General features: G+C 41.1%; 1 protein-coding gene across 2 annotated transcripts in view; it reads right to left on the bottom strand.

The window, feature by feature from the left end:
* Positions 1-221: 221 nt before the first annotated feature.
* Positions 222-24831, bottom strand: part of notch1b (notch receptor 1b) — a 49766-nt gene continuing 25156 nt past the window's right edge. The window contains exons 13-34 of one of the 2 annotated variants that reach the window (XM_086075938.1): positions 24559-24751; positions 24145-24290; positions 23189-23302; positions 21102-21221; positions 20578-20730; positions 20083-20311; positions 19098-19299; positions 18722-18875; positions 17221-17405; positions 16544-16676; positions 14989-15246; positions 14779-14891; positions 12696-13273; positions 11536-11958; positions 11235-11383; positions 9305-9518; positions 8142-8232; positions 7140-7302; positions 5153-5451; positions 4000-4147; positions 3827-3924; positions 222-3349 (exon numbers count right to left, since the gene is read on the bottom strand). In XM_086075938.1, the coding sequence (XP_085932064.1) occupies positions 2198-3349; positions 3827-3924; positions 4000-4147; positions 5153-5451; positions 7140-7302; positions 8142-8232; positions 9305-9518; positions 11235-11383; positions 11536-11958; positions 12696-13273; positions 14779-14891; positions 14989-15246; positions 16544-16676; positions 17221-17405; positions 18722-18875; positions 19098-19299; positions 20083-20311; positions 20578-20730; positions 21102-21221; positions 23189-23302; positions 24145-24290; positions 24559-24751 (5315 nt within the window). In that variant the 3' untranslated portion in view covers positions 222-2197. Of the gene's footprint in view, positions 3350-3826; positions 3925-3999; positions 4148-5152; positions 5452-7139; positions 7306-8141; positions 8233-9304; positions 9519-11234; positions 11384-11535; positions 11959-12695; positions 13274-14778; positions 14892-14988; positions 15247-16543; positions 16677-17220; positions 17406-18721; positions 18876-19097; positions 19300-20082; positions 20312-20577; positions 20731-21101; positions 21222-23188; positions 23303-24144; positions 24291-24558; positions 24752-24831 lie in introns of both variants that reach the window. The other variant, XM_086075937.1, reaches the window with a different exon arrangement.

Raw genomic sequence — 24831 nt, 5'->3', positions numbered from 1 at the left:
AATGTCACGAAAACTGGTAGCCATACTTGATGTTCTTTTACATTTCTGGCCTAAATGTGTTTTTCATACAAATATTTACTTTAATTCTGACTTTCTCTTTCACTATCCTACCCTAACACCTTAGTGAAAGACTTGCAAGTTACAACTTGTGGACACATTTGGGTAAACAAAGGAGCCCCTTTAATCAAAGCTTTACAGTATTCAATTAATTAATTCAATTAATTGTTGCTCATTAAAAATACAGACAATTTTAAGACAAACAGGTGTTTTTTTTTATTATATAGAGAAAACAAATTTACACACTGAAAATAAAAGGGAACCGAGTTTGTATGTCAGTCATATCTTTTTACAAAACAAACCCTATACCAGGGTGAATGTGCAACTGTATTAATGTACACTCGTTTTATTTTGTAGCAAAAACATTTGAGAACACACACACACATTTATTTTATGCTTTAAGACATCAGATTTCTTCAACAAAATCCTGCTTACAGGGGGAATGCATGAGCTATTTACAACATGGGAGAACACAGCCATAGGCTCAAACTCATCGGAGGGAGGTGTTTTCTTTCGTTTTTTTCTTGACCCCCTCTGTTTAACAAGTACAGACTCAGTGGCCAAACGGGCCAGTTTGTCAAAAGGTCACAGGGCTTAACATAAAGCCTGTTTTAACACAGCCAATCTTCAAGATGGCCTTTAAACTGTACATATATGTCTTTCCTTTTGTTCAGACAATGACAAAAAACAAACAACAACAAAAAAAAAAAACACGGCCGTAACACTGGAGGTCCTCTGCGGAATGCCCCCTGAATGCATTTTCTTTATGAACAAAGATTATACAACAAACACAAACGGAACCAAAAATTTGAAGAAATAAATAGCCAGTGTATGCATGAAAAAGAAAAGAAAATAACGAGAAGAAACCGCATTTACCATCAACTTCTAATAGGCAGGCAATGTGTTTAAATAAAGGCATTAATAAATAAAAATGGAGAGAAAAAAAGGATGAAAGGGATGTGTTTTGTTAGTAAAAAATGTGACTCCAAGCCACAAGGAATGATTCGATTTCACTATAAATATTTTTCTAAGTAGAGTATTCTACTCTCCAAAAATTCACAACATTGGGCTTTCAGATAAAATTTCAGGATGAACTTGAAATGCATTACAAAAGGACTTTGACCTTCGATAAACTATTGCATGCACGTGTCCAACTGCTCAATGTTTCAGCACCTTTTCATAAAGATTGAGAACTGCAAAATACACCACGTGTATTTGATCCATGAAAATCTCAACGCATTTCCTCCCCTATGCCTTTCTGTGACTCTTCCAGTCTCACTGTTGCCACCTGATGATGACACTCAAAGCTCAGTGGCCACTTTAGTGTCAGAACATCCTGTTTGAAGCCCCGCCATGAGGATGTTTTGAGAGGAAAGGAGCCGACATTACGTAAGCTATTTTTTTTTTTTTGCGTTGGCCTTGAGTTAAATTTGAACTGGTATTGACCTCGTATACAACCATTTATGATAATTATGCATTTCAATTGTTATTTAATATTTAGTGTCTTTATACATAATTATTTAAGCTTTTAAAAAATATTCATGGTATATAGTTGATTTTTTTTCTGGGCAGTAAAATATTCTATATTGGTTTAAAATAATACATTTCTTGTAAAAAAGCAAAAATGTGGGGAAAGAGCCTTTTGCAACATGGCCCTGGTTGATCTGTTATACTCTGCTGCCACCTGCTGGCCGTTTTTATAATAACTACCGTTGATTTAAGCATTCTCTTCAGTTCAGAGGCTGCATCAATGATCTAGCATGAAAAAAAACTGTTAAAAAACATATAAATATGTCTTTGGGACACTTAAAACATTTAAAATATAATGTATTTATGCGTTTTTGGGAGAATATGAGTTAAAATGTCAGACCCTGATTCTAAAAGGGCAAAGTGCATTTTAGGTTTATCCTAAAATTTCACCGCAAAGCCCAACATCCCTGACTTTTTGGAAGTAAAATGTTGGGAAAGACTTCTAGAAAAGCATATAAAATATTCCAAATTGCCCTTTTTTTAATGCTTTTTTGTATGTTTGTTTTTAACAAAAATATACCAGGTCACTCTTTCAAAAGAGATTGTAAAGTTTTTAACCTGGTTAAAGACAAGTACAAAATAAACAAATACAGCGTGGCGGGCGCGTTTTTCACTTGAACTGCTCTGGTAGGTGTCCCATCTGGGCCGGCATGCTGGTGGGCGGACTGGAGATGCCCTCAGACCAGTCCGACATGTTGGACTGCGGCGAGGAGCTGGACCACTGGTCCGGCGAGCCCGGCGAGGGCGTCAGAAAGGGGTGGTCCGGAACCTGGACCTGATGGCTGGGGGTGTTGCCGTCCACGGGGCCCGAGTAGCTGTGTTGCGAGGGCGGCGTGAGGAACTGGGCGTTCAGGGAGGCGGGCATGATCTGAGCCTCCTGGGTCAGGATGGTGCGGATGGGCATGGCGCCCTGCTGGAGATCCGGCGGGCTCAGGTCGGCGTTGATGAAGTTCTGGTTCTGGAGTTGCTGGAGATTCTGCATCTGCTGCATGATGGGATTGAGGCGGTTGCCGGGTATGCCCGCGTAGGCCATCATCTGAGGGTGCCCGTTGTGGGCGGCGGTCATCATCCCGTGCTGACCGCCGCCCCTCAAGGCGCCGAACTGCATCCTGGACATCCAGTCGCACTGGATGGCGGACCCTGACACGTGCATGTGAGTGAGGCGGGGGGGAAGCGGGTCGAACTGCATCCGCGCCAGCTCCTGCTTGTTAGGCATGACCATGTGGCCGACGCCCAAGTGAGGGTCCGACATAGTTTGGAGGTGGCCCAGCGCCGCCGACGTCATCACGGGCGGGGACGCGGCGTCCGAGCCGTAGCCGCGAGGCGACTCCAGCGAGTCCACGGGGGACAAAACGGCCGAGCTGTCCAACAAGCTACCGGGCGGCTTCCCGTCCTGCGAGTTCTTCTTTTTCACTTTCATGTCTTTGGCGTCCTTGCAGACCTTGGCGGCGGGTTTGCGAGCCTTCTTGCCGCCCGCCGGGCCCTGAGGCGGGAGCTGCTTCATGCCACTCAGGTAGCCGTTGGGCGAGCAGAGCGGGGGCGACAACGCGGTACCCAGGCCGCCTCCGTGCATGGGGGGACTGCGCACCAGGTTGTAATCGTCCATCAGACGGACGATGTCGTGATGCATTCGCTCCTGGGCGATGTCTCGGGGAAGTCGGTCCATGTGGTCCGTTATCTCCCGATTGGCAAAGTGGTCCAGCAGGACTTTGGCCGTCTCATAGCTTCCTTCGCGGGCCGCCAAGAACAGCGGCGTCTCCTCCTGAAGTGAACACAAGACACGTTTTAAATGATTTTTATCTATCCATCCATCCATCCATCTATCTTGCTAGATAGATAGCTAGCTAGCTCATCCATCCATCTATCTATCTATCTATCTATCTATCTATCTATCTATCTATCTATCTATCTATCTATCTATCTATCTATCTATCTATCTATCTATCTATCTATCTATCTATCTATCTATCTATCTATCTATCTATCTATCTGTCTGTCTATCTTGCTAAATAGCTAGCTAGATTGCTAGCTCATCCATCCATCCATCCAGTTATCTATCTATCTATCTTGCTAGCTAATTATTTATCTTGCTAGCAAGTTATCTATCTTGCTAGCTAGCTAGCTATCTTGCTAGCTCATCCATCCATCCAGCTAGCTAGTTATTTATCTATCAATCCATCCATCCATCCATCCATCTTGTTGTTTAGGGTTTTCGCTATACTTGACAATGTTTTGGTACCTTGTTGTTCTGCATGTCCTTGTTGGCACCGCTCTTGAGCAGCACGATGGCGGCCGTTACGTTATTCACAGCAGCGGCCCAGTGTAACGCAGATTTGCCTGAGAGGACAAACACAACATAATAAACAAAAATTCTCGCTTTTGTAATAATTTCAGCCTTTAATTTTTTTTTACCGAAATCATCAATGGCGTTGACGTCGGCATGGCAGTTGATGAGCTCGTCCACCATGCCCTCCACCGCCAGCCTGGCGGCCAAGATGAGAGGGGTGGTGCCGTCATTCATGCGGGCGTCCAGGTCGGTGGCGCGGTTTCTTATGAGAATCTGTACACATCATCAAACATTGACAACCACGGATTACATACTTCCCCAAAAAAAAAGTTTTCATTTTTATAAAATATTTTGCATTATATTATGTTTATTATGTTTATTTTGGTATTTCTTTCATCAAATATGTTGGTGTATTTATAAAGTAATATTCAATTAGATTATTTTTCATGTGCTATTGTGTTTGTTTTTTTTGTCTAATCAATATTTAATTTTCAAAAATATCACTCTCTTTTAATTTTTATTTAAGATTTTTGCCCAAATATGATAGAAATGTTTTTTTTCTTAATTTTTTTTTTTTTATTAGCTAATATTTTAGTCTTTGTATATTTTTTTTCTATTTTTTTTTTTTGCTGTTTTTGGGGTCTAATCTCTGATTATACAATTTTTGTATAATATTTTGCATCATTGAACTTTTTTATTTATTTATGTACTTGCACCGGTGCACTTTTTCCAAATCAAATCAACTGTAAGCAGAGGTGGCAATTGTGGTAGCAGTACAGGTACGTAAAACAAAATAATAAATAAATGAAAACAAATTGGTAAAAGTGGAAGTACGAATTCAACTCTTTGTGAAAAAAAAAAAAAAAAAAAAAAAAAAACACTCTGAAATGTAATTAACTACAAAAGTGAAAATATTTTTTTACTGTCGCAATATAAAACCATTATTAGATTTATATGATATAATTTATGATACATTTTTGAACGTCAGAAGTTAGGGACTTTCAGCCTGATACAAAAATGAATACAAAATGCCGCCAAAGCAATACCGTTATATTAGAGGGCTTGGGCCTGAGCCCAAAAACAGCAAGTAGGTGGGTTTTTCAGAATAACAAAGGATTGGATTACGTATTTATTTATTGAAATAAATAGGCAACTTTTGAATTCCCGTGGCATTTCACGGTACGCGCAGTCGTAATGTTTCATTTATTGGTCATGAGTGATTCCTTGGAAAAATCCTCTCCCCGGGACCCAAAACGTTTGCAAACCCCAGCGACTGACCTGGAAGACCCCCTGCGCATCGGCGGCCACGGCGGCGTGCAGCGGGGTCCTGCCCATGTTGTCCTGGATGTTGGCGTCGGCGCTGGCCTCCAGCAGCCGCTTGGCGGCGTCGGAGCGGGAGTAGCGGGCCGCCAGGTGCAGCGCCGTCTCGCCGGTGCGGTCCGTCTGGTTGTGGAGGCTGGCGCCCTGGTAGATGAAGTCGTTGATGACGTTGGCCGAGGCGTCCTCCTCCTCCTCGCTGTTGCCCGTCTCCAGGCCGCCGCCGCTGCAGGACGCGATCATCAGCGGTGTGAATCCATCTGAGGTGGGCAGAGACCAGAAAGAAAAAACAGTTCAGGCACTAAAAGCCATACTTAAGAGGTTGAAAGAAAAAAAAGAAAGCAGAGGAAGGAAGAAAATCGGGCGCACTTCAAAGCAAAGGCCGATCAAAACAAAGCAACAAACAAATTGAATAATGGATTTCGACCGAGGCTTTGGCGCCGCTTCAGAAGAAAGGTGAAGCTGGGGGGGATGGAAAAAAGGTAAACCGCAACATCTGATCTGACTGAGCGAGGCGGCGCGCCGCAACGACTCGGACGGACTTTCCTCCTCTTCAAAAGGAATCGCGGGATGCGGATCCCGCAGATTTGGTCGATCCCGGCGCATCGATCGGCAACGGCGGGGGCGGAAAAAAGTGCGCAGGCTACTTGTTAACCCCATTACTTTGATTTGTCTTCGCTTCTCTTCTGGGGATTCGGCATGTAGGGCGGCGGGGGGAAAAAGTTAACCAAGTTGAATAGGTCGACCACGAAAATATGTTGGCATAAAATGTTTGCCCCGAGGCTTCGTCATCCGATTCCTTGAGTCATCGATGGAACAGTCGATATGATAATCGATTTTAAGTAATTATTCCCAAAAAAAATTATTTGACACCTTCATTGGTAAAAAAAAATGCTGTCCAAATTTGGTCCACTGCACGTTTTTTATGGTCAAATGATATTGTTAGTTTTTATTATTTGATGCTATTTATTTATTAATTTTTATGTTGAGTGTCAAAAGACCTGACCTGCTTTATATTATAATAATAAAATTAAAATGACATGCCTGCGTCGAAAGATTACGAGAAAATGTTGAAACATTGAAAGCTTATAAACTTATTAAAAAGTTAAATGTTATGAGAGACCGCACTTTTCATTTAAAAATTTCATTTTATTTTTTTTTAAAGAAAATTCCATGTACTGTTTTCTTTCAAATTGGAAGTATCTTACGGTACAATATTTCAAACTTTATTTTACATCATTCTTTTTTAGTTAGTAACATATTTTGTAAATACAAATTGAAGTCAACTCCCTCTTTCTTCCATCCGCCTTCTCATTCAAAACCGTTTGGACATCACTGGGTTGGAAAATAGAGGCCCATTACTTGCGCAATGATCAATCTGATCAGGAATCAAAGTGCACCCCCCCCCCCCATTCCTCCTCCCAACCCCCCCAGGCGCCGGCTGCTTTGAAGAAGATCTCTCGCCTGCAGCAACTCCCACGTGCACACCAACGCAAATCACACACTGACGTGATGTGCTCTCTGCTTTGACAGGAAGCGCAAGACACGCACGCACATGCTAGCACCAGGCTACTTTAGGATCGCGTGAATTACATTTGACACGTGCCTGATCATTTATCATAATTGTTCATGTTGCCAAATGTGATAACGGGATCAACAATGTCAGAAGATCCGACATGAGCAAAACAATTAATAACCTGATGGGATGAGGTTTACAAGAGATAATTAAGAGGCAAATGAGGAAAAGGAGATGAAAAAAATGTTTAATGAAAAAAATGTTGTTTTTTTTTGATGATGTCATAAAGGTGGATTTTTGCATAAATTGAACCATATTACCCTCAGGGGGGAAAAAACTACCAATTGATCATGACAAATAGGAAGTTGTACACAGATTATTATTATTATTAATTTTAAAAACGAATAAAGCTTAAATTTCAGTGTCACCCACCTGGGCCCCGCACGTTGACGTCCATGCAGTCGCTGTCAATCTCGCCCTGGGGGGGCGTGGGCGCCACGGAGGGGATGCGCAGGTCCGCCGCGTCCAGGTGCTGCTGCGTCCACTGCCGGTTGTCCGTACGCTCGCCCGCGTCCAGGATGGCTTGCTCGTCAAACTGCTGGAGAGGAAAAATAATTACACGATATAAAATGGGGCTCAAAAGTACGTACACTGATTTCTTAATTATTTTTTTTTAAACCCACTCATTTTTCATGACAATTAGAATAACATTCAAGTGACAAATAAGTACAACCTTGCCAAGGTTTTTCTACTTTGTGCCAGGTTATAAAAACGGGTATTTTGTATGATTAAAAAAAAAATCTACTTTTTTTGTACATTTCATAGTGAGTTGAAGTGCCTTTTTCTTTCTTTTTGTACTCCTTCTTACGTACTTTGCCACATCTGCTTTGAGGAGATTTGATTCGGAAAAAAATACAGTAAGCACACAAATACAAAAATCTGACAATAATATTAATTAGTGATACAAAATATTTGACCAAAAATACAAAAATGTGTCAACAATACAAAATATAAGACAAAAAATATATAAATATTGGTAAGAAGAAATAGATTAGACAAGAAAGAAAGAAAAATAGCATAAAAATACATTCCATAAAAATACTACAAAAATATTGGGAGAAGAAAAATATTTGAAAAATACATTTTGACAGGACTATTACATAAAATTGTAACAATATTGGGGTAAAAAAACGGAATAAGAAAAAAACTGAACAATAAAAACAATTATTAGATCAAAATTTTACATGAACATTTTTTAACAAAAGGGTGTGTATACTTCCACTTAACAACAGGTATAGTGTGTGACCTCTTGAATATGCTTTATATTTGACAACACACCAAAAGAGATTTTTTTGGCATGTGTACTCAGTGGCTAAAATAAATTTAAAAAAAATGAATAAAGCAGGTAGCTTCGTTTTTTTTCTGATGTCTTACCCTGAAGCGTTTGCCGTCCGAGGTCTCGTCTTCTCCCCAGTCGTTGTGGCTGTCGTCCATGAGCGAAATGTCCGAGGCGTTTTTCAGCGGCCTGTGATCAACGAGAGAAGATTCTGTTGAAATTGCTACACGTCTTGGGGGCGGCAGCTCATTAATAGTGGGGGGGGGGGGGGGGCAGGACGACAACAAAAACAAAAGCATTGATCAAGTTCACACCCCACCCCTTGGTTGTCAATTAAACTGCAACTCAACCGCCAATCACGGTGCGAATGCTGAGGAGCACGTTATTTCCAACATTTTGCTCCTACGGTTCCAACTTCAACATGCTTCACTTATATTAGGAAATATATGATAGGCTTTCTAACTAAAATTCCGTGTTTCAGATATACTTCACATATTTACCTCCTTATTATATATTTCTTGATCAATTCCAATGTCAAAATGTTGATCTCACGCAGGACATATGTTGGGTTATTAGTGACGTTCCCAAATTTTCATAGTAAACTTCCCTATTTCAGAGGTATTATACCTACATAGTGGGAACTATTTTCCACATTCCAATAATTCTCACATAACCCTGATTCCACACATTTCACAATAAAATTCCCATAGCCATCAATATTTTACTCCTATTTCCATATTTCTTAACCAATTCTAACCATTCCAAACTCAAAATGTTCAGCTCATTCAAGACACCTTAGGAACGATCTCAAAATATACAATTTCTTACAGTTATATTGACAAATAATGACTTGTTGGACACATTTAAATCCTTCTTCCACATTTTTTGACCATTCCAATTTAAAAATGTTCACCTTGTTTAGGTGAGGGAAAGTAAAACTCCCATAAATAGGAGCTATTTTACAGATTTACCGCCTACTTCCACATCACTTGCACGTCTCAAATCATTCAGATCACCTTGGGAACGATTTTCCACATTCCATTAATTTTCACACTGCTCAAATTCCACGTCACAATAAAACTCCCATTTTCAAGATATGTCACTATTTACCGTCTTCCATATTTCTACAGAAATTGCATTTTCTAGTTAGCAGCAACAATCCAGCAAAGCGTCACCTCTCGCCCCAAATTTGACGGTCCGAAGCCACCTTTCACCTGAGCCCTAAAAAAAAAAAAAAAAAACAGCCCAAAAAGTCACTTACTTCAATCCCACCGAATCCTCCCCGACAGGCTCGCGTCTCTTCTTCTTGCTGGGCTCGGTGGTCTTGAAGCCCTCGGGGAGCCAGAGGCGCCCGTGCTCGTGCCGGCGCTTGCGGGCGGCCACCATGCCCACGCCGACTAAGGCCAGCATGGCCAGGCTGCCCACCACCAGGTAGAGCGGGTAGAGTTCCTGCGCCTGCTGCGGGTCGGCGCCACCTGGCGGGAGAAGGCACAGCATGGTCACGGGACCGAGGACGGACCAGAAATGAGCGCGTCTCTCTAACGCTTGCTTCCACTATCTATCCTGTAATAATCACAATTGCAAAAGAATGGGGCGTGATAAAACCCAAAAAAAAAGAAGGAAAAAAAAAGACCACTACCACCCTCCTAACTCCCTTTTCAACTCAGGGTACCGAGAGACAACTTTACCATTTCTTCTTTAAGAGAAAAAAAGGAGAAGGGAGGGGGGAGGATTAATGAACTTCAAATTACTGCACGCGCTTTAAGCTGTAAAGACGGAGGATTTATTAGGATTTTCCAGATAACAAAGACTCCCAACTTCTAGCACACTCCCGATCAATTTTTCCCCTTCTCCCCCCCCCTACTAACGATTTTGAAATGATAAACTCCCCTCCCCAACCTAAAGCCTTAAGTCCTGGTATTACATCCAGCGAGGTGAAGGTTGCAGCAGCAGCCCACCTCTCGCACCGTACGCGCACGTGCACAAAAAAAAAAAAGCAAGAGATGGATAACTGCTATGAGTTGATTTGCAGCAATTAAGCATTTTGGAGCCTGAAGCCAGTGGATTTAAGAGAAGCCAGGAAAAAGGATTGATTGATCGCCACTGCATTTGTTCATGGTCGCATAACAAATACACAATCAAAGAGCGGCAGGGTTAGGACCTGACCGAGGTGGGCGGGTGCTGTGGATTATTTCCTTCTTCTTTCTTTTTTTTCATGTGGGCGCCCCCGCACGTGTCCCACCTGTGCGCACGTTCACTGCAAACGGCACCCATTCATTCAACATCAATTGGAGCGTTCCCCCGCTGTATCACGGTTCATTGTTAGCGCCCCCGCTACATCGCGGATTTAAAATTTATAGTTGTGCACGTTGTAGTACCACATTAGGCCACAACATGCCAGGAATAAATTATATTCAATATTTTGACTTTCATCTACTTAAATAATCATAATTGATCTTTACTGCGCTGTGCACATCAGGTTACATCTATCCATAAGGAATGGCTTGAACAAGACAACATATTGTGTTCTATTGCTATAAAAACATGGAAGCTACCAAAAGAAAGATTAGAGTATTTTCTTTCCTCAGGAAAAAAAAAAGTATATTTCTATCTCATTAGAATTAGCATTATAATATATTTAGCTTTTTTTCAACATGGCCCTGGTTGACCTCTTATACTCTGCTGCCTCCTGCTGGTCGTTTTGTGATAACTACAATTTCTTCAACCGTTCTCTCCAGTAGAGAGGCTGCATCAAAGCCTTTTGTATGCTCTAGCATAAAAAAAATAATAATAATAATAAAAATAAAAAATAAATAAACGTATAAATACGTCTTTGGGACCCTTAAAACATTTAAAATATAATTTATTTGGGAGCAAATTAGTTAAAAGCAGCACATCTGTAAAAAATGCATTTGCGCAGTTCTAGCACCCTCTGGTGGGTAGTTGAATTTGAATTAGGAATGTTTTGGCCACTTTACTACCATAACACACCTACTAAATTAACTAAATCTCAGCACTTTGAGCTGCATTTTAATGTATGAACGGTGCTATTTAAATAAGGTTTGATTTGATTTGAAATAAGAACTCGCAAAATGGTCTCACAAAATGTAAAATTACACTTTCACTCGAGGCATTTACGATAAGGCCAGCCTATTAGAGTCTAATATTTTCTAGATACTCAGATGACTCACTATAAACGGCTTCAATGGTGTAGGGAACGTCCAGTTTTCCGCTGGAGGCCAACGCTCCAAGGAAGGCGGCGGCGTCGGTGGTGCTCTGGAAACACTCGCTGGACTGCTGGACGCACTGACGGTTGTCCACTTCCAAATGCACGACGGAGCTGCCGGGCCAAGAGAACACATTTTGTCGTCATTATGGTGACAGACATTACCGATAAACCTGTTACTTTCTACTCCTTACTTACTTGTCAAAATAGGCTTTACTCTCTTGTGATTAATTCTGCCACCAGAAATCTTTAAAAATCTTTCTTACCCTTTTATCTGCAGGTGATCCAGCTCCCTCTTTGTCCGCCGGGGTCCAGCGACGCTCCTCCTGACCACGTTCAGCACTTTCCCCGGCACGTCGGACCACGTGCCCGCCGAGCGCTTGACGTTGTACTTCTTCAGCTCCTGCTCGCTGCCGTAGTAGGGATACACCATGGACTCGCCGTCCGCATCCATCCGGAACACCAAGTTGGTGCGCAGGACGCGGCTGAGCTCTCGCAGGAAGCCAAAGGAGTTGTTGAGGAGCTGCTCGGGCGCGATGAGGACCACCACCACCAGCTGGCCCAGGGCCAGCTTCTCGGGCATGTTGTTGGCGCAATCCAGGCCGTCCCATTCGCACTCCGCGTTGTTGCAGCCCTGGTCGCAGTGGCCGTCGGCGTAGTGGTCTTTGCAGTACTGGTCGTACAGGGGGCTGGAGAACAGAAGTCACATGTGGAAGTTGGTTAAAAAAAAATAGTTTTGTTTGTTCAAATGGACCAATAAATATTTTAAATATCGCCATGGTCCCCAAAACGTATTTATACGTTTTTTTATGCTAGAGTTGAAGAGGTCGCTTAAAGCAATGATAGTTATTACAATAAACGGCCAGCAAGTGGCAGCAGGGTATAAGAGATCAACCAGGACCATGTTGCAAAAAGCTCTTTTTCCAGTGTTTTCCAATAGTGATGAAACTAAGCTATATTTTAATGATAATTGCTGCTAAATGGAAACAGATACAAATATACCTTTTTCTGATGAAGGAAGAGACTCTAATCTTTTTTTTGGTAGGTTCCGTGTTTTTGTAGCAATACAACACAATATTTTGTGGGCCTTGCAAAATCAGTCAAAATTTAGACAGCCGGGAGCTTAAGTGAAAATGGCCGAGAGTGGATGATTCTCTCATATATTTCATAGTTCAGGCTTTATTTTTAAGGTTACAGTGCATTTTAAGTTCATCCTAAAATTTTACCTAAAAGCCAATTATCCCTAACGTGTGCACTGTATTTGTGTTTATGTCCACTGTGGGAACGTCTTCACCCCTTTATATCACTTAACCCCCCCCAAAAAAAAAATCAGAAGGGATCCATTTAGAGATCAAATTCACCAGCCACTATGTGGGGAATTGCAATTAAGTTGATAATGTTATAACAGAAGCAATTGCCTACTTACTTGCACTGCCCTTCCAGATTCTGGCAGTCAAATCCATCGTAGAGGCACCCGGCGTTGTCGCACTGCGAGTCGCACTTGCCGTCGTTGAAGTAGCGCCAACACTGCAGCGAGGCCGAGCAGTTCTTCCACGGGTCGTCGAAGTTGAGCGAGCAGTCTCCGTTGTCCCAGCCGCACGCGTGGTTGTTGCACAGCACGTCGCACACTTGGTTGTGCTTGCGCTCTTCGCACTGCGGGATCTCGCAGGCCTCGTCCGCCGCCGCCGGCGGCAGCGGCGCCACGTCGTGGCCCGGCCCGCCCGGGGAGCTGTAGTCCAGGATGTGGCACCAGAGGCCGTTGAAGTTGGCGGGGCAGACGCAGCGGTAGTACGGCGACTTGACGGTGTCCTCGCACCTGCCCGAGTTGTAGCAGGGGTTGGATTTGCACGGGCTGTCGCTGGGGTACTGGCACTCGGGCCCCGTGAAGGACGGCGTGCACAGGCACTTGGGACTCTTTTGGCCCGAGATGCAGGTGCCGCCGTTGTGGCACTGGAGGCTGCCGCAAGCGTGGGCGTTGTATTCGCACGTGGAGCCGGTGAATGTCTGTTTGGAAAGAGTCGCAATTAAAACAATGCTGGGCTGTCTGTAACCCTGATCCTGACTCAGAAAGGATTAAGAAGAAGCTACATTTACAACCTTAAGTCGAATACTTGTTCCGTTATATCATTTTAATTTCTTCCCAACAGTATAATCCCTTCATGCCAACTAAGAGCAACTGCATTAGCAAATGGGCCTGTTGAAAGCAAGCATATTTGAAAATTGTCCTCGCAGAGCCCTCAATGACATCAGAATTTTTCTGTCCTTTGATTGGTTGGACAGAGCAAAACATTTTCCAGACAGGTTCGACGAGCAAAACAATTTGTAGCAATTTGCACAGATTAAAACATTTAATAGTCAGCATCTCTGGTGAGTAGGATGAACTTTATTTACATTTTTGTGCAATTGCATTGTCAGGGTTTCTGCAGGTTTTAGCAAATCTAATTTAATGCTTTAAAAAAAACTTTTTTTTAAATTGTATTTTATATTTTTTATTTCCATAGTGAATTTGAGGTTAATCACACGTTTTATCTGTACAATAACGTGTTTTCAAGTTTTTCATACTCTTGTTAATGGACATAAAAGTGGACAAATATGGTTACTAAATACAAATGTGGATGTATCTTTTCATTGGTACAGTAATTTTAGAGTAAGTAATTCATAGTTATTTGGAGTTTAAAAGATACACTAAACAGTTAAAAGGAGTGCGAAACATCAAGTCATAAATTTGTGCTGAGGTAATTTTTCTGCTACTAGATGGCATTAGTGTTTCATGTTGGACATTTGTGACCGAAACGACACGTTTTTTTTTCTTATTCAGAGCAATTGCGCTTTGGAACATGAAGCAACTCGTGGACTCCAGGCCATTTTGTTCATTGTAAATTAAAATTATTCACAAGTACCCACAAATCCTTTTATTTATTTATTTTTTAATCACATTTATCATTGCTAAATTGTGTTATCGTGAGTAGTAGTGACTCTTAATGACCTGTGGAAAACCTGACTGTGTTTTTGTATGGGCCAGCTCTAGTACAAAGAGATCACTAGTGAGATGACCCAAATTTTTTTTGCTGCTGTTCTTTTCTTTTTTTTTATCACACCTGACTGGTGTAAATTTATAAATGACAATACAGTCTTAAAAAAATAAAAAAATAGTAAAGTTCAAAGGTTCAAAATTGGTAGCCCTTTGCATTAATCAGTATCCCATCAGTAGCTTCTCAGCTCCCTGCTCTTCAACAGACTTCCTTAGCACCGTATTGCCACAAGATGGCGCCAAAGCAATACTCTTATATTAGACAAGGCTTAGGCCTGAGCACAAATACAGTGCAAATATCATATTGTGAATATGCGTGGGAACACTGTAATTGCAACACGACCATGGTGGTATTAAAGAGATGGATTAAGTCGGGTAATTGCCCACTGAAGGCCCAACAGCCAAATACTCTACACCGCTCGCCACTGACTACAAATCTAAAAGATGCTTTCCTCTGTTTGAGTGTGTGCACACTTACAGGAGGGCATTTGCATATGAAGCCATGCGGGGTGTTACTGGCGACAGCACAGGTCCCCCCGTTGCGACACGGCTTCCCCTTGCAGCCATCGAACACGGCATCACAGCGCTGACCTTAAGTCACAAAAATCATTATTTTTACTGATAATGTAAACATTTTCTTAAAGACCAAAACCATACTTTGCCCACACATGGACTAACTGAAATGTACCTGTGAATCCGGTACGACACTCGCAGCGGTAGTTGTTGGCCAGCTGGATGCAGCTGTGCGTGCCGCGCGGATCGCACGGGTTGGAGAGGCACTCGTTGACGTCGCCCTCGCAGCGCTCGCCCACGTATCCCGGCGGGCACAGGCAGTGGTAGCCGCCCACGCCGTCCACGCACCTGCCGTGGTTGAAACACTTGGGCTCTTTGGTGAGCGGGTCGGTCAGCGGCATGCAGTCGTCCACGTTGATCTCGCAGTTGACGCCTGGTGTGAATGTAAAGAATTAAAACAGTTTGTGCATTAGGTTGAATTTGTTCGTGCTGGTGCGTGGCCACCAGGGGGCAATATAATACGGTCATTCAAACAAACAAAGAAAACGTTCACTCAACTACTGTAAGTGACTCAGCCATCTTTAATGGCAGCCATCTTTCGCAGTGGATAAAAAATAATGTAAGTATTGTAATATGTTCTGTCTAGCTGTGTTAAGTTGCCACCAGGATTATAATAGTTTTGGATTTTTCATTATAGTTAGTTTTTACTTCATAGTGGCTTTTCAAAATTCAGGTAATTTTAATTAGTTTTTAGAGCAATTTTTTTATAAATTTTTTGGGAAATGCTTTTTTTTATTTTTTATTAATTAGTCTTAGTATAATTTTTTTGGGAATATATAGTAGATGGAGCATATGGAGGACCAAAACTGCCAAAATTCAAAATAAATAAATGACTAAATAAATAACTAAATGACTAAAAGTGAAAATAAAAATGGATATTAAAAATATATAATTTGAAAAATTTAATCAAAAATAAATAAATAAATGGAAATAAAAACAACAAAATACAAATATATACATAAATAAATACATTTGTATTTAATTTTTGAATTATATTTTTACATTCATTTTTTATTTCCCTTTTAGTCATTTATTTATTTAGTCATTTATTTATCTTTTATTTTGGCAGTTTTGGTCCATACTGCCAGGACGAAATGTTATTCAAATGAGAGGGCGGTCCTATGCGTGTAAAGATAAAAAAAAAAAAAGGTCAGTAAGTATTGTTTAATGAAATGGACTACAATTCCCAAACTACTGTTTGATATTCTCTCTTCTACACTGACGTACGGCAATAACGAAATAAATACATTCAAAATGAACCCCGAAAACTCATGCATGATATTAATCAACTATGACAAAAAACAAAGGACATTTTTGCTAAAATCATAGTTACCGATAGCTTTATTTTGATTTATAAACCTAAGACGAAGTTTTATTTAGTTTCCGTTTTTATATAAGCATTTTTGTTTTGATTTTATTTACTTCTTTTTTCTTTTTATATATATGTATATATTTTTTAATTTAGTTATGTCATCCGTGTTCATGAACTATTATGACCTTGATTGGCACATAGATGCTATTTGTAAGCGCATCCACTAAAGTTTGAAAAAAAAAATGTAGCTGAAAGTTTCCGAAAATGTACACACCAAAAACGTTTCACCCCATCTGCAACCGTAAGTGTAATTAATTAGAGACACAGAGAAGAGGACAGCAGGAGGGGGTGTTTTGACCTTGCGTTCCCCGGGGACAGGAGCATTTGTAGGTATTGATCAGGTCAATGCAGGTGCCCCCGTGCTGGCACGGTTGGGAGAAGCACTCATTGATCTCGTCGGAGCAGTTGGTCCCTACGAAGCCTGGCGAGCACTGCGACGCCAAGATGGAGGAGGAGGAGGAAGAAGAGGAAGAGGAAGAGGAAGAAGAGTTGAATCGATGGCGGACATGAAACACAAGGATTTTTGTTTACCTGGCGTTTTTCTTTCCAGGCCAAGGCCGGCCTGGAGCTTTTTTTATCGAGGGGAGATTAGCATTACTGGAGGTGGAGGCTGTTTATAAATAAGCCTTGTCGTTACAGTACAGTAACTCCAGAAAAGTATTTCATCTACTTTCATGTTGGAGTGGTAAACAATTAGTCATTTACAAAAACCTGTAACTGTGTCATGAGTTCTGATGTTCTAGCCTCAAGGACACGTTTGACTATGATAGTTCCTTACTATGCCACACGGAACTTTTGCGTGCAACACAGTCTTGATAGGCTGCGATTATGGAAAAAAATTATCATGAAAAATTGGATTGAAATTGACATCATGATTAACAAACATGATTATTCATTTATTTCAAATCTGTATTTATGCAACTAACCCTCGTTAAAAAGAAAAACGGCGACAGAGTTCAAATGCTGATTTCTTACCTTGCAAGTGTATCCTCCCAGAAAGTCCAAACAAGTGGCCCCATTTTGACAGGGGTTGGGTTTGCATTCATCCACTTGCTCCTCACAGTAGCTTCCCGTATAGCCCGGCTGGCAGTGGCAGCGGTGAACGTTTCCTGCGTCCAGACACTGGCCTGAGTTGCGGCACAGGTTGGCGACGTCCACCCCTTAAATAGGAAAGAGGACACATTATCTTTCGTTTGTTTACTTTCATTTAAAATACGTCCCAGGTTTGAATTTGAATGTATTTATTTGAAAGGGACAATGCACATTAATCAACATTTGACAATGTAAATGTGCCCAAGGTGGCTAAATTAAGATAATTGTCATTGGCAGTCCCATGGGCGGATGTAAAAGACAGCTTAAAATGAGAGTCATTAAAATCAAAAATCAATTTCCAACAACATACAACAATATTACACAAGTACATTTCCTGTACAGTTGATAGTGCTAACTAATCTCTCTCATTCAATGAGAGCAGTTTTGGCCCGACTTCAGCCACTGCTTCGGCTTTTTTGTTGAAGACACTTGTAAATTTCAAAATAAAATGTCTAAATACGAGCATGATCAACAATTACATCACACTCTTTGCCTCATTTTTAGAATGTTCCTTAACTTTTTACAGGTCTTACAAGCATTTTTTTTCACCAAATCCCTTAACATAAATTGAACAATATATAGTACCGTGAATTATTTGAGTGTCACAATTGCTTCTTTAACAATATAAACAATCAGTTGCAAGAGCAATTGTGCGTAATTTATGTGTTATTTATCAGCTGATTGCTTGACGATAGCGAAAGTTCAGCCAGTTTGGGCCTGGGTCGAAAAAAATGGGCCTGGAAGCGGTATTATGTAAATTAGCCAAACTGCTCCTCTTGTGAAGTAGACGACTCACAAACAATGACTTGTTTGTGTAATTTCACTCTATTTAAATAAAAGCTATTAATAAAAATAAGGGTGTCAGGCGATAAATTTTTTAAAATTGTAATTAATCGCATGACTTCAATAGTTAACTCACGATTAATCACAAATTTTATATCTGTTCTAAATGTACAATAAAATGTACAGTAAAATATTTTTTTCTAAGTTTCATAAAACTGAGTTGAAATTAAAAAGATGTACTGTACGCTAAAAAACGAGTGTGATATTGACTTGTGTTGGTCATTTTTCTGCCACTAGATGGCATAATTGCATTTGTAAGACGGTGACAGCTCAGTGCATTTTTCTTTTCATATTAAGAGCTATCTAATCTTCAACATGAAGTAACGTGAAATTCTGTACATTTTTTAAATTATAAAATACAACTTGACCACAGTGTCCGCAAATATATGCATTATTATTAAATGTAATACTGCAAAATTTTGAGGTTGACGTGCCTGCTTTTCAAAAAATGTGTGACGTTAAATTAACTCAAAATGAACGCACTAATTTTGACACCCTTAAAAAAAAATATATTTTCCATAATAAGTCCCTTTTTTCTTACCTCTCTGTTTAGCTGCCACCTCGCAGGAGACACTGGGTATGTCGCAGTAGACGCCCGCCCAGCCGGTCTGGCACTCGCAGCTGTAGGCGGTGCCCCTTTGCCAGCAGGTACCCCCGTTCTTACAGGGTGACGAGCTGCACCAGCGCACCAAATTCTTAAAATGAAAATCAGGAGTCAGTGTGCCGCTTATGTAAGTAACAGTTTTAATTTATTTATGAAAATATGAAATAAAATATTTACAAAAACGTGAGTCATATAACCTTAATAATGCCACAGGTAACCTTATAATTAACATGTCACACCCACATTTAATATGACTATAATATTCACCTAACATTAATATTCCAAACAACATTATTTCAAGGCTATTTCTTACCTGACAATTGAGTCCCGTGTAGCCGTGCGGACACACGCACTTGTAGGTGCCGTAGCTGTCCTGGCAGGTGCCGCCGTGGAGGCAGGGCCGGGAGTCGCACTCGTTGATGTCGTGCTGACAGTAGCTGCCAGTGAAGCCGGACGGGCACAGACACGTGAAGGCGTTGATGCCGTCCACGCATGTGCCGCCATTGAAGCAGGAGCTGTGGGTAAAAAGAGGCACCGTTTTGGAAAAAAGGTTGCAAGGTACTCACAGTTTGGTAGAAGTACATATATTTGTGTAAAAAAAATACTGATTGGACTCCTGTATTTTACTCATTCACTGCCATTGACGGCTATAGATGTCAAAAATGTATTTAACTATTTCTATTAGTTTAACTTTTTTTCCACTTTTGTTAACAAGAGTATGAAAACTTTGATTTTTTTTTTTATTGTACATTTAGAACAGATATAAAAATTTGTGAATAATCGTGAGTTAACTAGTAAAGTCATGCGATTAATTACGAAAAAATTTAATCGCCTGACGCTCCTAATTCTTAATCATCTTTTCTTTTTTCTTCTTCTTTTTTTTTTTGTATATTTTTTTATTTTATTACAATTTTTAATAATCTTCTTCTTTTTTTTTAAAGAAAATATTATTAAAAATTAGGGGGCGTCGGGCAATAATTTTTTAAAATCATAATTAATCGCATGACTTCACTAGTTAACTCACGATTAATCACAAATTTTATATCTGTTCAAAATGTACAATAAAAAAAATTCTAGGTTTTCATACTCTTGCTAACAAAAGTGGGAAAAAATGTTAAACAAATAGAAATAGTTCAAATTAATTTTTGACGTCTATAGCCGTCAATGGCAGTGAATGAGTTAAGTAAACATATGTATAGACTGTAAAATACTAGTAAGTACAGTAACCAATTATTTGTACTTCCAACATTCACCAAAGGGGGCAGCAGTGGACAAAACCAATCTCAACTCTTGCATACCTCTCTGTGCAGTCGGGCGTGTTGTTTTCGCAGTGGATGCCGCTGAAGCCGGGCGGGCAGGTGCAGGTGTAGCTGTTGACGCAGTCGGTGCAGTTGGCGCCGTTCTTGCACGGGTTGCTCTCGCACTCGTTGATGTCCTCGTCGCACGCCGGGCCCCGGAAGCCCGGCTGGCACGTGCACAGGAAGCCATTGGCCTCGTCCTGACACAGACCCCCGTTGCTGCACGGGTCTGACGGTGGGGGAAGGGACCATAGTATGATCGTGATTTATCTTGGGAACTATTAGAAAATAATTACAGTCATCCGCTGCTTTATTGCCGTTCATCTATCCAGTCCTGCTTTAGAGCGGATTTTTTTAGTGACAGTGAACCTGTTTACCTTTACCGTGCGGTATACATTCCAAAATCACTCAAACATTTTTAACTGGGATACTTTTAAACGTGTTAAAAGTTTTAAACACATTGTAAACGTTCACTGTAAAGATTGAAGGTCTTACTAGGCTTGCAGTCGTCAATGTTTGTTTCACAGTTTCGTCCGATGAAGCCGGGCTTGCAGCCGCAGCGGTAACTTCCCATGGTGTTCTGGCAGGTGGCGCCGTTGTGGCAGGGATTCTTCACACACTCCTTAATGTCCACCTCGCATGTTTGCCCTGAAAAAAAAAAAAAAGAGACAGCAACGTTGTTAAAAAGAAAGCTGAAGGCACAAAGCCATACTGTCTTGTCCGTAAAAAGTCAACAAAAACATTTCTGATATGAGCACCATTTTTTAATTAATATTTCAAGTGTGATTGTCAGGAGAAACTCCACAATAAGTGAACATATACATTCTAATAGCCTAAATTGGACTTGATAGTTAGGGCTCATATAACCCCAGCTGATGCTTTGGCAGATGGTTGACAATGCACTTTCATTTTGTTTGAACATTGGGAAATGTGTTTTAAAAAAAAGCAACTCCTTAAATTATTTCAATTTCGATTTTTCGTCACTATCTTAAAGGAAGATGGCTGACATCAATATTTACCTTGCCAACCTTCTGGGCAGACGCAGGAGAAGCTCTGATAGTCCTCCGACTCCTGACACACTCCTCCATGTTTGCAGGGTTTGCCACTGCAAGGGGCCATTACGCTTTCACAGTTTTCTCCTAGAACACAAAAACATAAGAATTAAAGCTGCGAGCACACCCGAGTGTACCTGTTTCGTATTCGGGTTAATTTGGACAAGTTTCTTAAGTAGGAGTTAGCCAAAGCACCTGCCCTGGAATTTGCCCGAATTGATTGATTCAAAACAAAATGGCCGACTTCCAATTCATAATCTTTTCTTACGATTTTTGATGATTTTTGATGATTTTTGTTTTATGACGTTTTCAAACGCTTTATTGAACAAAAGTTAACAAAATCATTTGGTAATGAACACATTCATACACCAGCTTCTACAGCCACAACTGACAGCCATTTGCGCTTAGCATGCAAATTGGCTAACGGTTAGCCAGCTAGCAAACAGCCACTAACCTGAGAACACAACAGCCAACTCTACATTCTCATTTGCTGACTCCCATATGTCATTCACCAGGACAGGCTCCATGATTTAAAACCATAAACACTCATTGTAATCTGAATATCATTTATCATTGACCTCATTTACTCTCAGCCATTTTCCCTGAAGCAATCCCCTTCACTCCCAGCTGTTTTACTGTATTTAGACTGATTTTGCAAGGCCCACAGAATATTGTGTTCTATTGCTATAAAAACATTAAACCTACCAAAAGAAAGATTAGAGTCTCTTCTTTCATCAGGAAAAAAATAAAATTTCTCTCTGTTTCCGTTTTGCAGCAATTAGCATTAGAATATAGCTAAGTTTCATCATTATTCATAAATCTATTTCAAATTTGTGGGGAAACAGCTTGTTTCAACTTGGCCCTAGTTGATCTATTTTGCTCTGCTGCCACCTACTGGCCGTTTTTGTAATAACTACCATTGCTTCAAGCGTTCTCTTCAGTTCAGAGGCTGCATCAAAGCTTTCCGTATGCTCTAGCACAGGGGTGCTCAAGTTCGGTCCTTGAGAGCCCCTATCCAGCCTGTTTTCCATGTTTCCCTCCTACAGCACAGCTGAATCTAATGATCAGCTCATCAGCAAGCTTTGCAGAAGCCTGATAGCGATTCTGATCATGAATCAGGTGTGTTAGGGGGGAGAAACATGGAGAACAGGCTGGATAGGGGCTTTTGGACACAAAAAAAGACTGAAAATAGAATGTATTTATATATTTTTGGGAGCAAATGAGTTAAGAGTTCCCTACAACAAAGTCACAAAACTCTACCAATGTGGAGTAAACGTAAGTCAGTAAGTCATAAATCGTATGATATTATTACCAGATCTCGGCGACTGTCTGAGAAAAATGAAGCAGTGTTGTTTCCCCGCTTTGTGATTATAAAGTTGCATCCTACTACATTGCGATGTCAATTATATAATAAAAACAATTTTCCAACAACAAAAGTGTGTCAAATGAAATTGTTTGATTGGCCACTAATGCTGGTAAAGCGCTAGCCAGAGTGGCTGATCACAAGCGCTGCTGAAGTGCGTGACATCGTTTAAGGAGTCATGAACTCGGGAGATAACTCGTCAAAAGAGGCCCATCTTTCAATCAGTGCTATCGCAGGATTTTCTGCGGGTTCCGTCACTATTAGAAGCCCAGTGGAGACGTTTCCCTATCTGTTTCCACAAGGCACGTCTCCGACAGGAAGCGGGGCAACGGCTTCCGGCCATTGTGAGGACATTTGCTGCTGCTGTGAAACGGGAAAGCAGGCAAACAGGAAATGTGCGGAGCGCCCTGTTCCCACCCAAGAAAACGAAGACTTTTTGGTTCTGTGTGGATTTTTCCAAAAAGATGACTCCAATTGAAATAAGATATGACATGAAAAATATTTTGCAGGGATGCTTGTATCATGGGAGGCCAGAAGGGCTGGAAAGGAAAGTCTTGTTGCTGAACTTGTACTGGAAAGCTTGTAGAATTTGTGGCATATTTTCCCGTCCCTATTGGCCAATAGTTCATCAAAGAAGACAAACAGTGGGAAACTGCAGAGGGACGCCAAAGCGGCAAGTAATATTTTGTACCCGTATAAGGCAGGACGCAGTTGCACTTGTAGCCTGCCACGTCGTCGATACACGTGCCCTGGTTGAGGCAGGGGTTCGAGGCACATTCGTTGATGTTGGTTTGACAGTTCGGTCCTGTGGTTGCAAAACACAAAGATGAACAAACTTGACGTTTTAATAGTAAATATAATAATCATTATTATCTTAGGAATAGCTTAACTAAACGTGAAACAAATAGAATTAGACTTTGTATATTTAAACAAACCAAAAATAACAACAAATAGAGTGGACCCTTACTTGATTCCACTATTCGCTAATGTGTTTTTTTTCTATGCCTCTTAATTTTTTTTAAATAATATTTTGGGATGTCATGGAAAATGCTGAATGGAGAATTAGCCCCATTTTCTCAAGAATTTTAAGGGTTTAAATTTTTGAACGTAAATTTTTGCTAGTCGCGGGCCAGCATGGTGCCAATCCCCCACAAATAGCGGGGTTCCACTGTACTACTGCAACTTACTGAGTCACAGTAGTTATGAAACTCTTCTTCGTTTGTCTGCATGACTGCGTTATACTGCCCCTGGTGGTCAACTCGCACACACCAGAAGGAGCCAAAATGAAATACAGCATTCCCGATGTGCACACTGTTAATGTCTTTACATTATAATTACTGAGCCACATACAATACTCACTAAAAGTTAGAATGTTCAACTTGTGGGTGCAATTTCAAGTTGAACCAAAAACGCACTTTAATCTTTACAGGTGAACTTAATTTGGCCTAAACTTAGCTGAATGGCAAAATGAGTTAAAGCCATGAAAATTTCCAAGAATGTCAACTACTCCTTTTTGAGGCGTTCCCAAAATACTGATGAGGCTGAGTGGCTTAGTTAGTCAATTTACTTCCAACTTTGACACCTCAGAACTGTTTTAACTCAACAGAATGGACTCTGTACTGTGTATGTATGAGGAGACACACTGACCGGTGAAGCCCATGCGACAGGTGCACACGTAGCCGCTGGTCATGTCCTTGCACGTGCCGCCGTTCATGCACGGGTTAGACTCGCATTCGTTGTTGTTGATGTCGCAGTTTTTGCCAGTCCAGCCGGAGTCGCATAGGCATTTGTAGCTGAAATGAAAGACAGCAGTGCCTTAATTAGACGCACAAATGTTTTAAGATATTTTTGATTGCTCTTTCATACAAATATAGAACATGATCTTATTTTTCCCACAAATGTACTGAGGTGGTAGGTAGGTCAATAACTTTTAGCATTTTTTTCACTATTCGCAGCCGGGTGTGGTTCCACTGTTCAATTGACGAGTATAATTTGGCGGCCTGGTGATGAAGTGCTGCCGTCCCAGATGAAAATACAGATGCTGTCTTTGTGGGGCCTCACCCGTTGACCTTGTCCTCGCAGTTCCCGTGGACGCAGGGGTTGCTGAGACACTCGTTGACCTGCGAGAAGCAGGTGGCGTCGTGGTAGCCCTCGGGACACACGCAGGTGAAGCGGTTGATGCCGTCGATACACGTGCCGCCGTTGTGGCACGGGTTGATGGCGCACTCGTCTATGTTGATGTTACACATGGTGCCTGGAAGACAGAAAGGACAAATCCAGTACATAGTTTGTAGCACTGATTTTCTTTTAAGAAAAAACTTTTTATTATTACTG

The sequence above is a fragment of the Leptonotus elevatus genome, chromosome 5 (assembly GCF_054856555.1).
Source record: "Leptonotus elevatus isolate MCC_2025b chromosome 5, RoL_Lele_1.0, whole genome shotgun sequence".
Taxonomy (NCBI): Eukaryota; Metazoa; Chordata; class Actinopteri; order Syngnathiformes; family Syngnathidae; genus Leptonotus; species Leptonotus elevatus.
The sequence above is the reverse complement of the archived record's forward strand: the minus strand, read 5'-3'. Positions and strand labels throughout refer to the sequence as shown.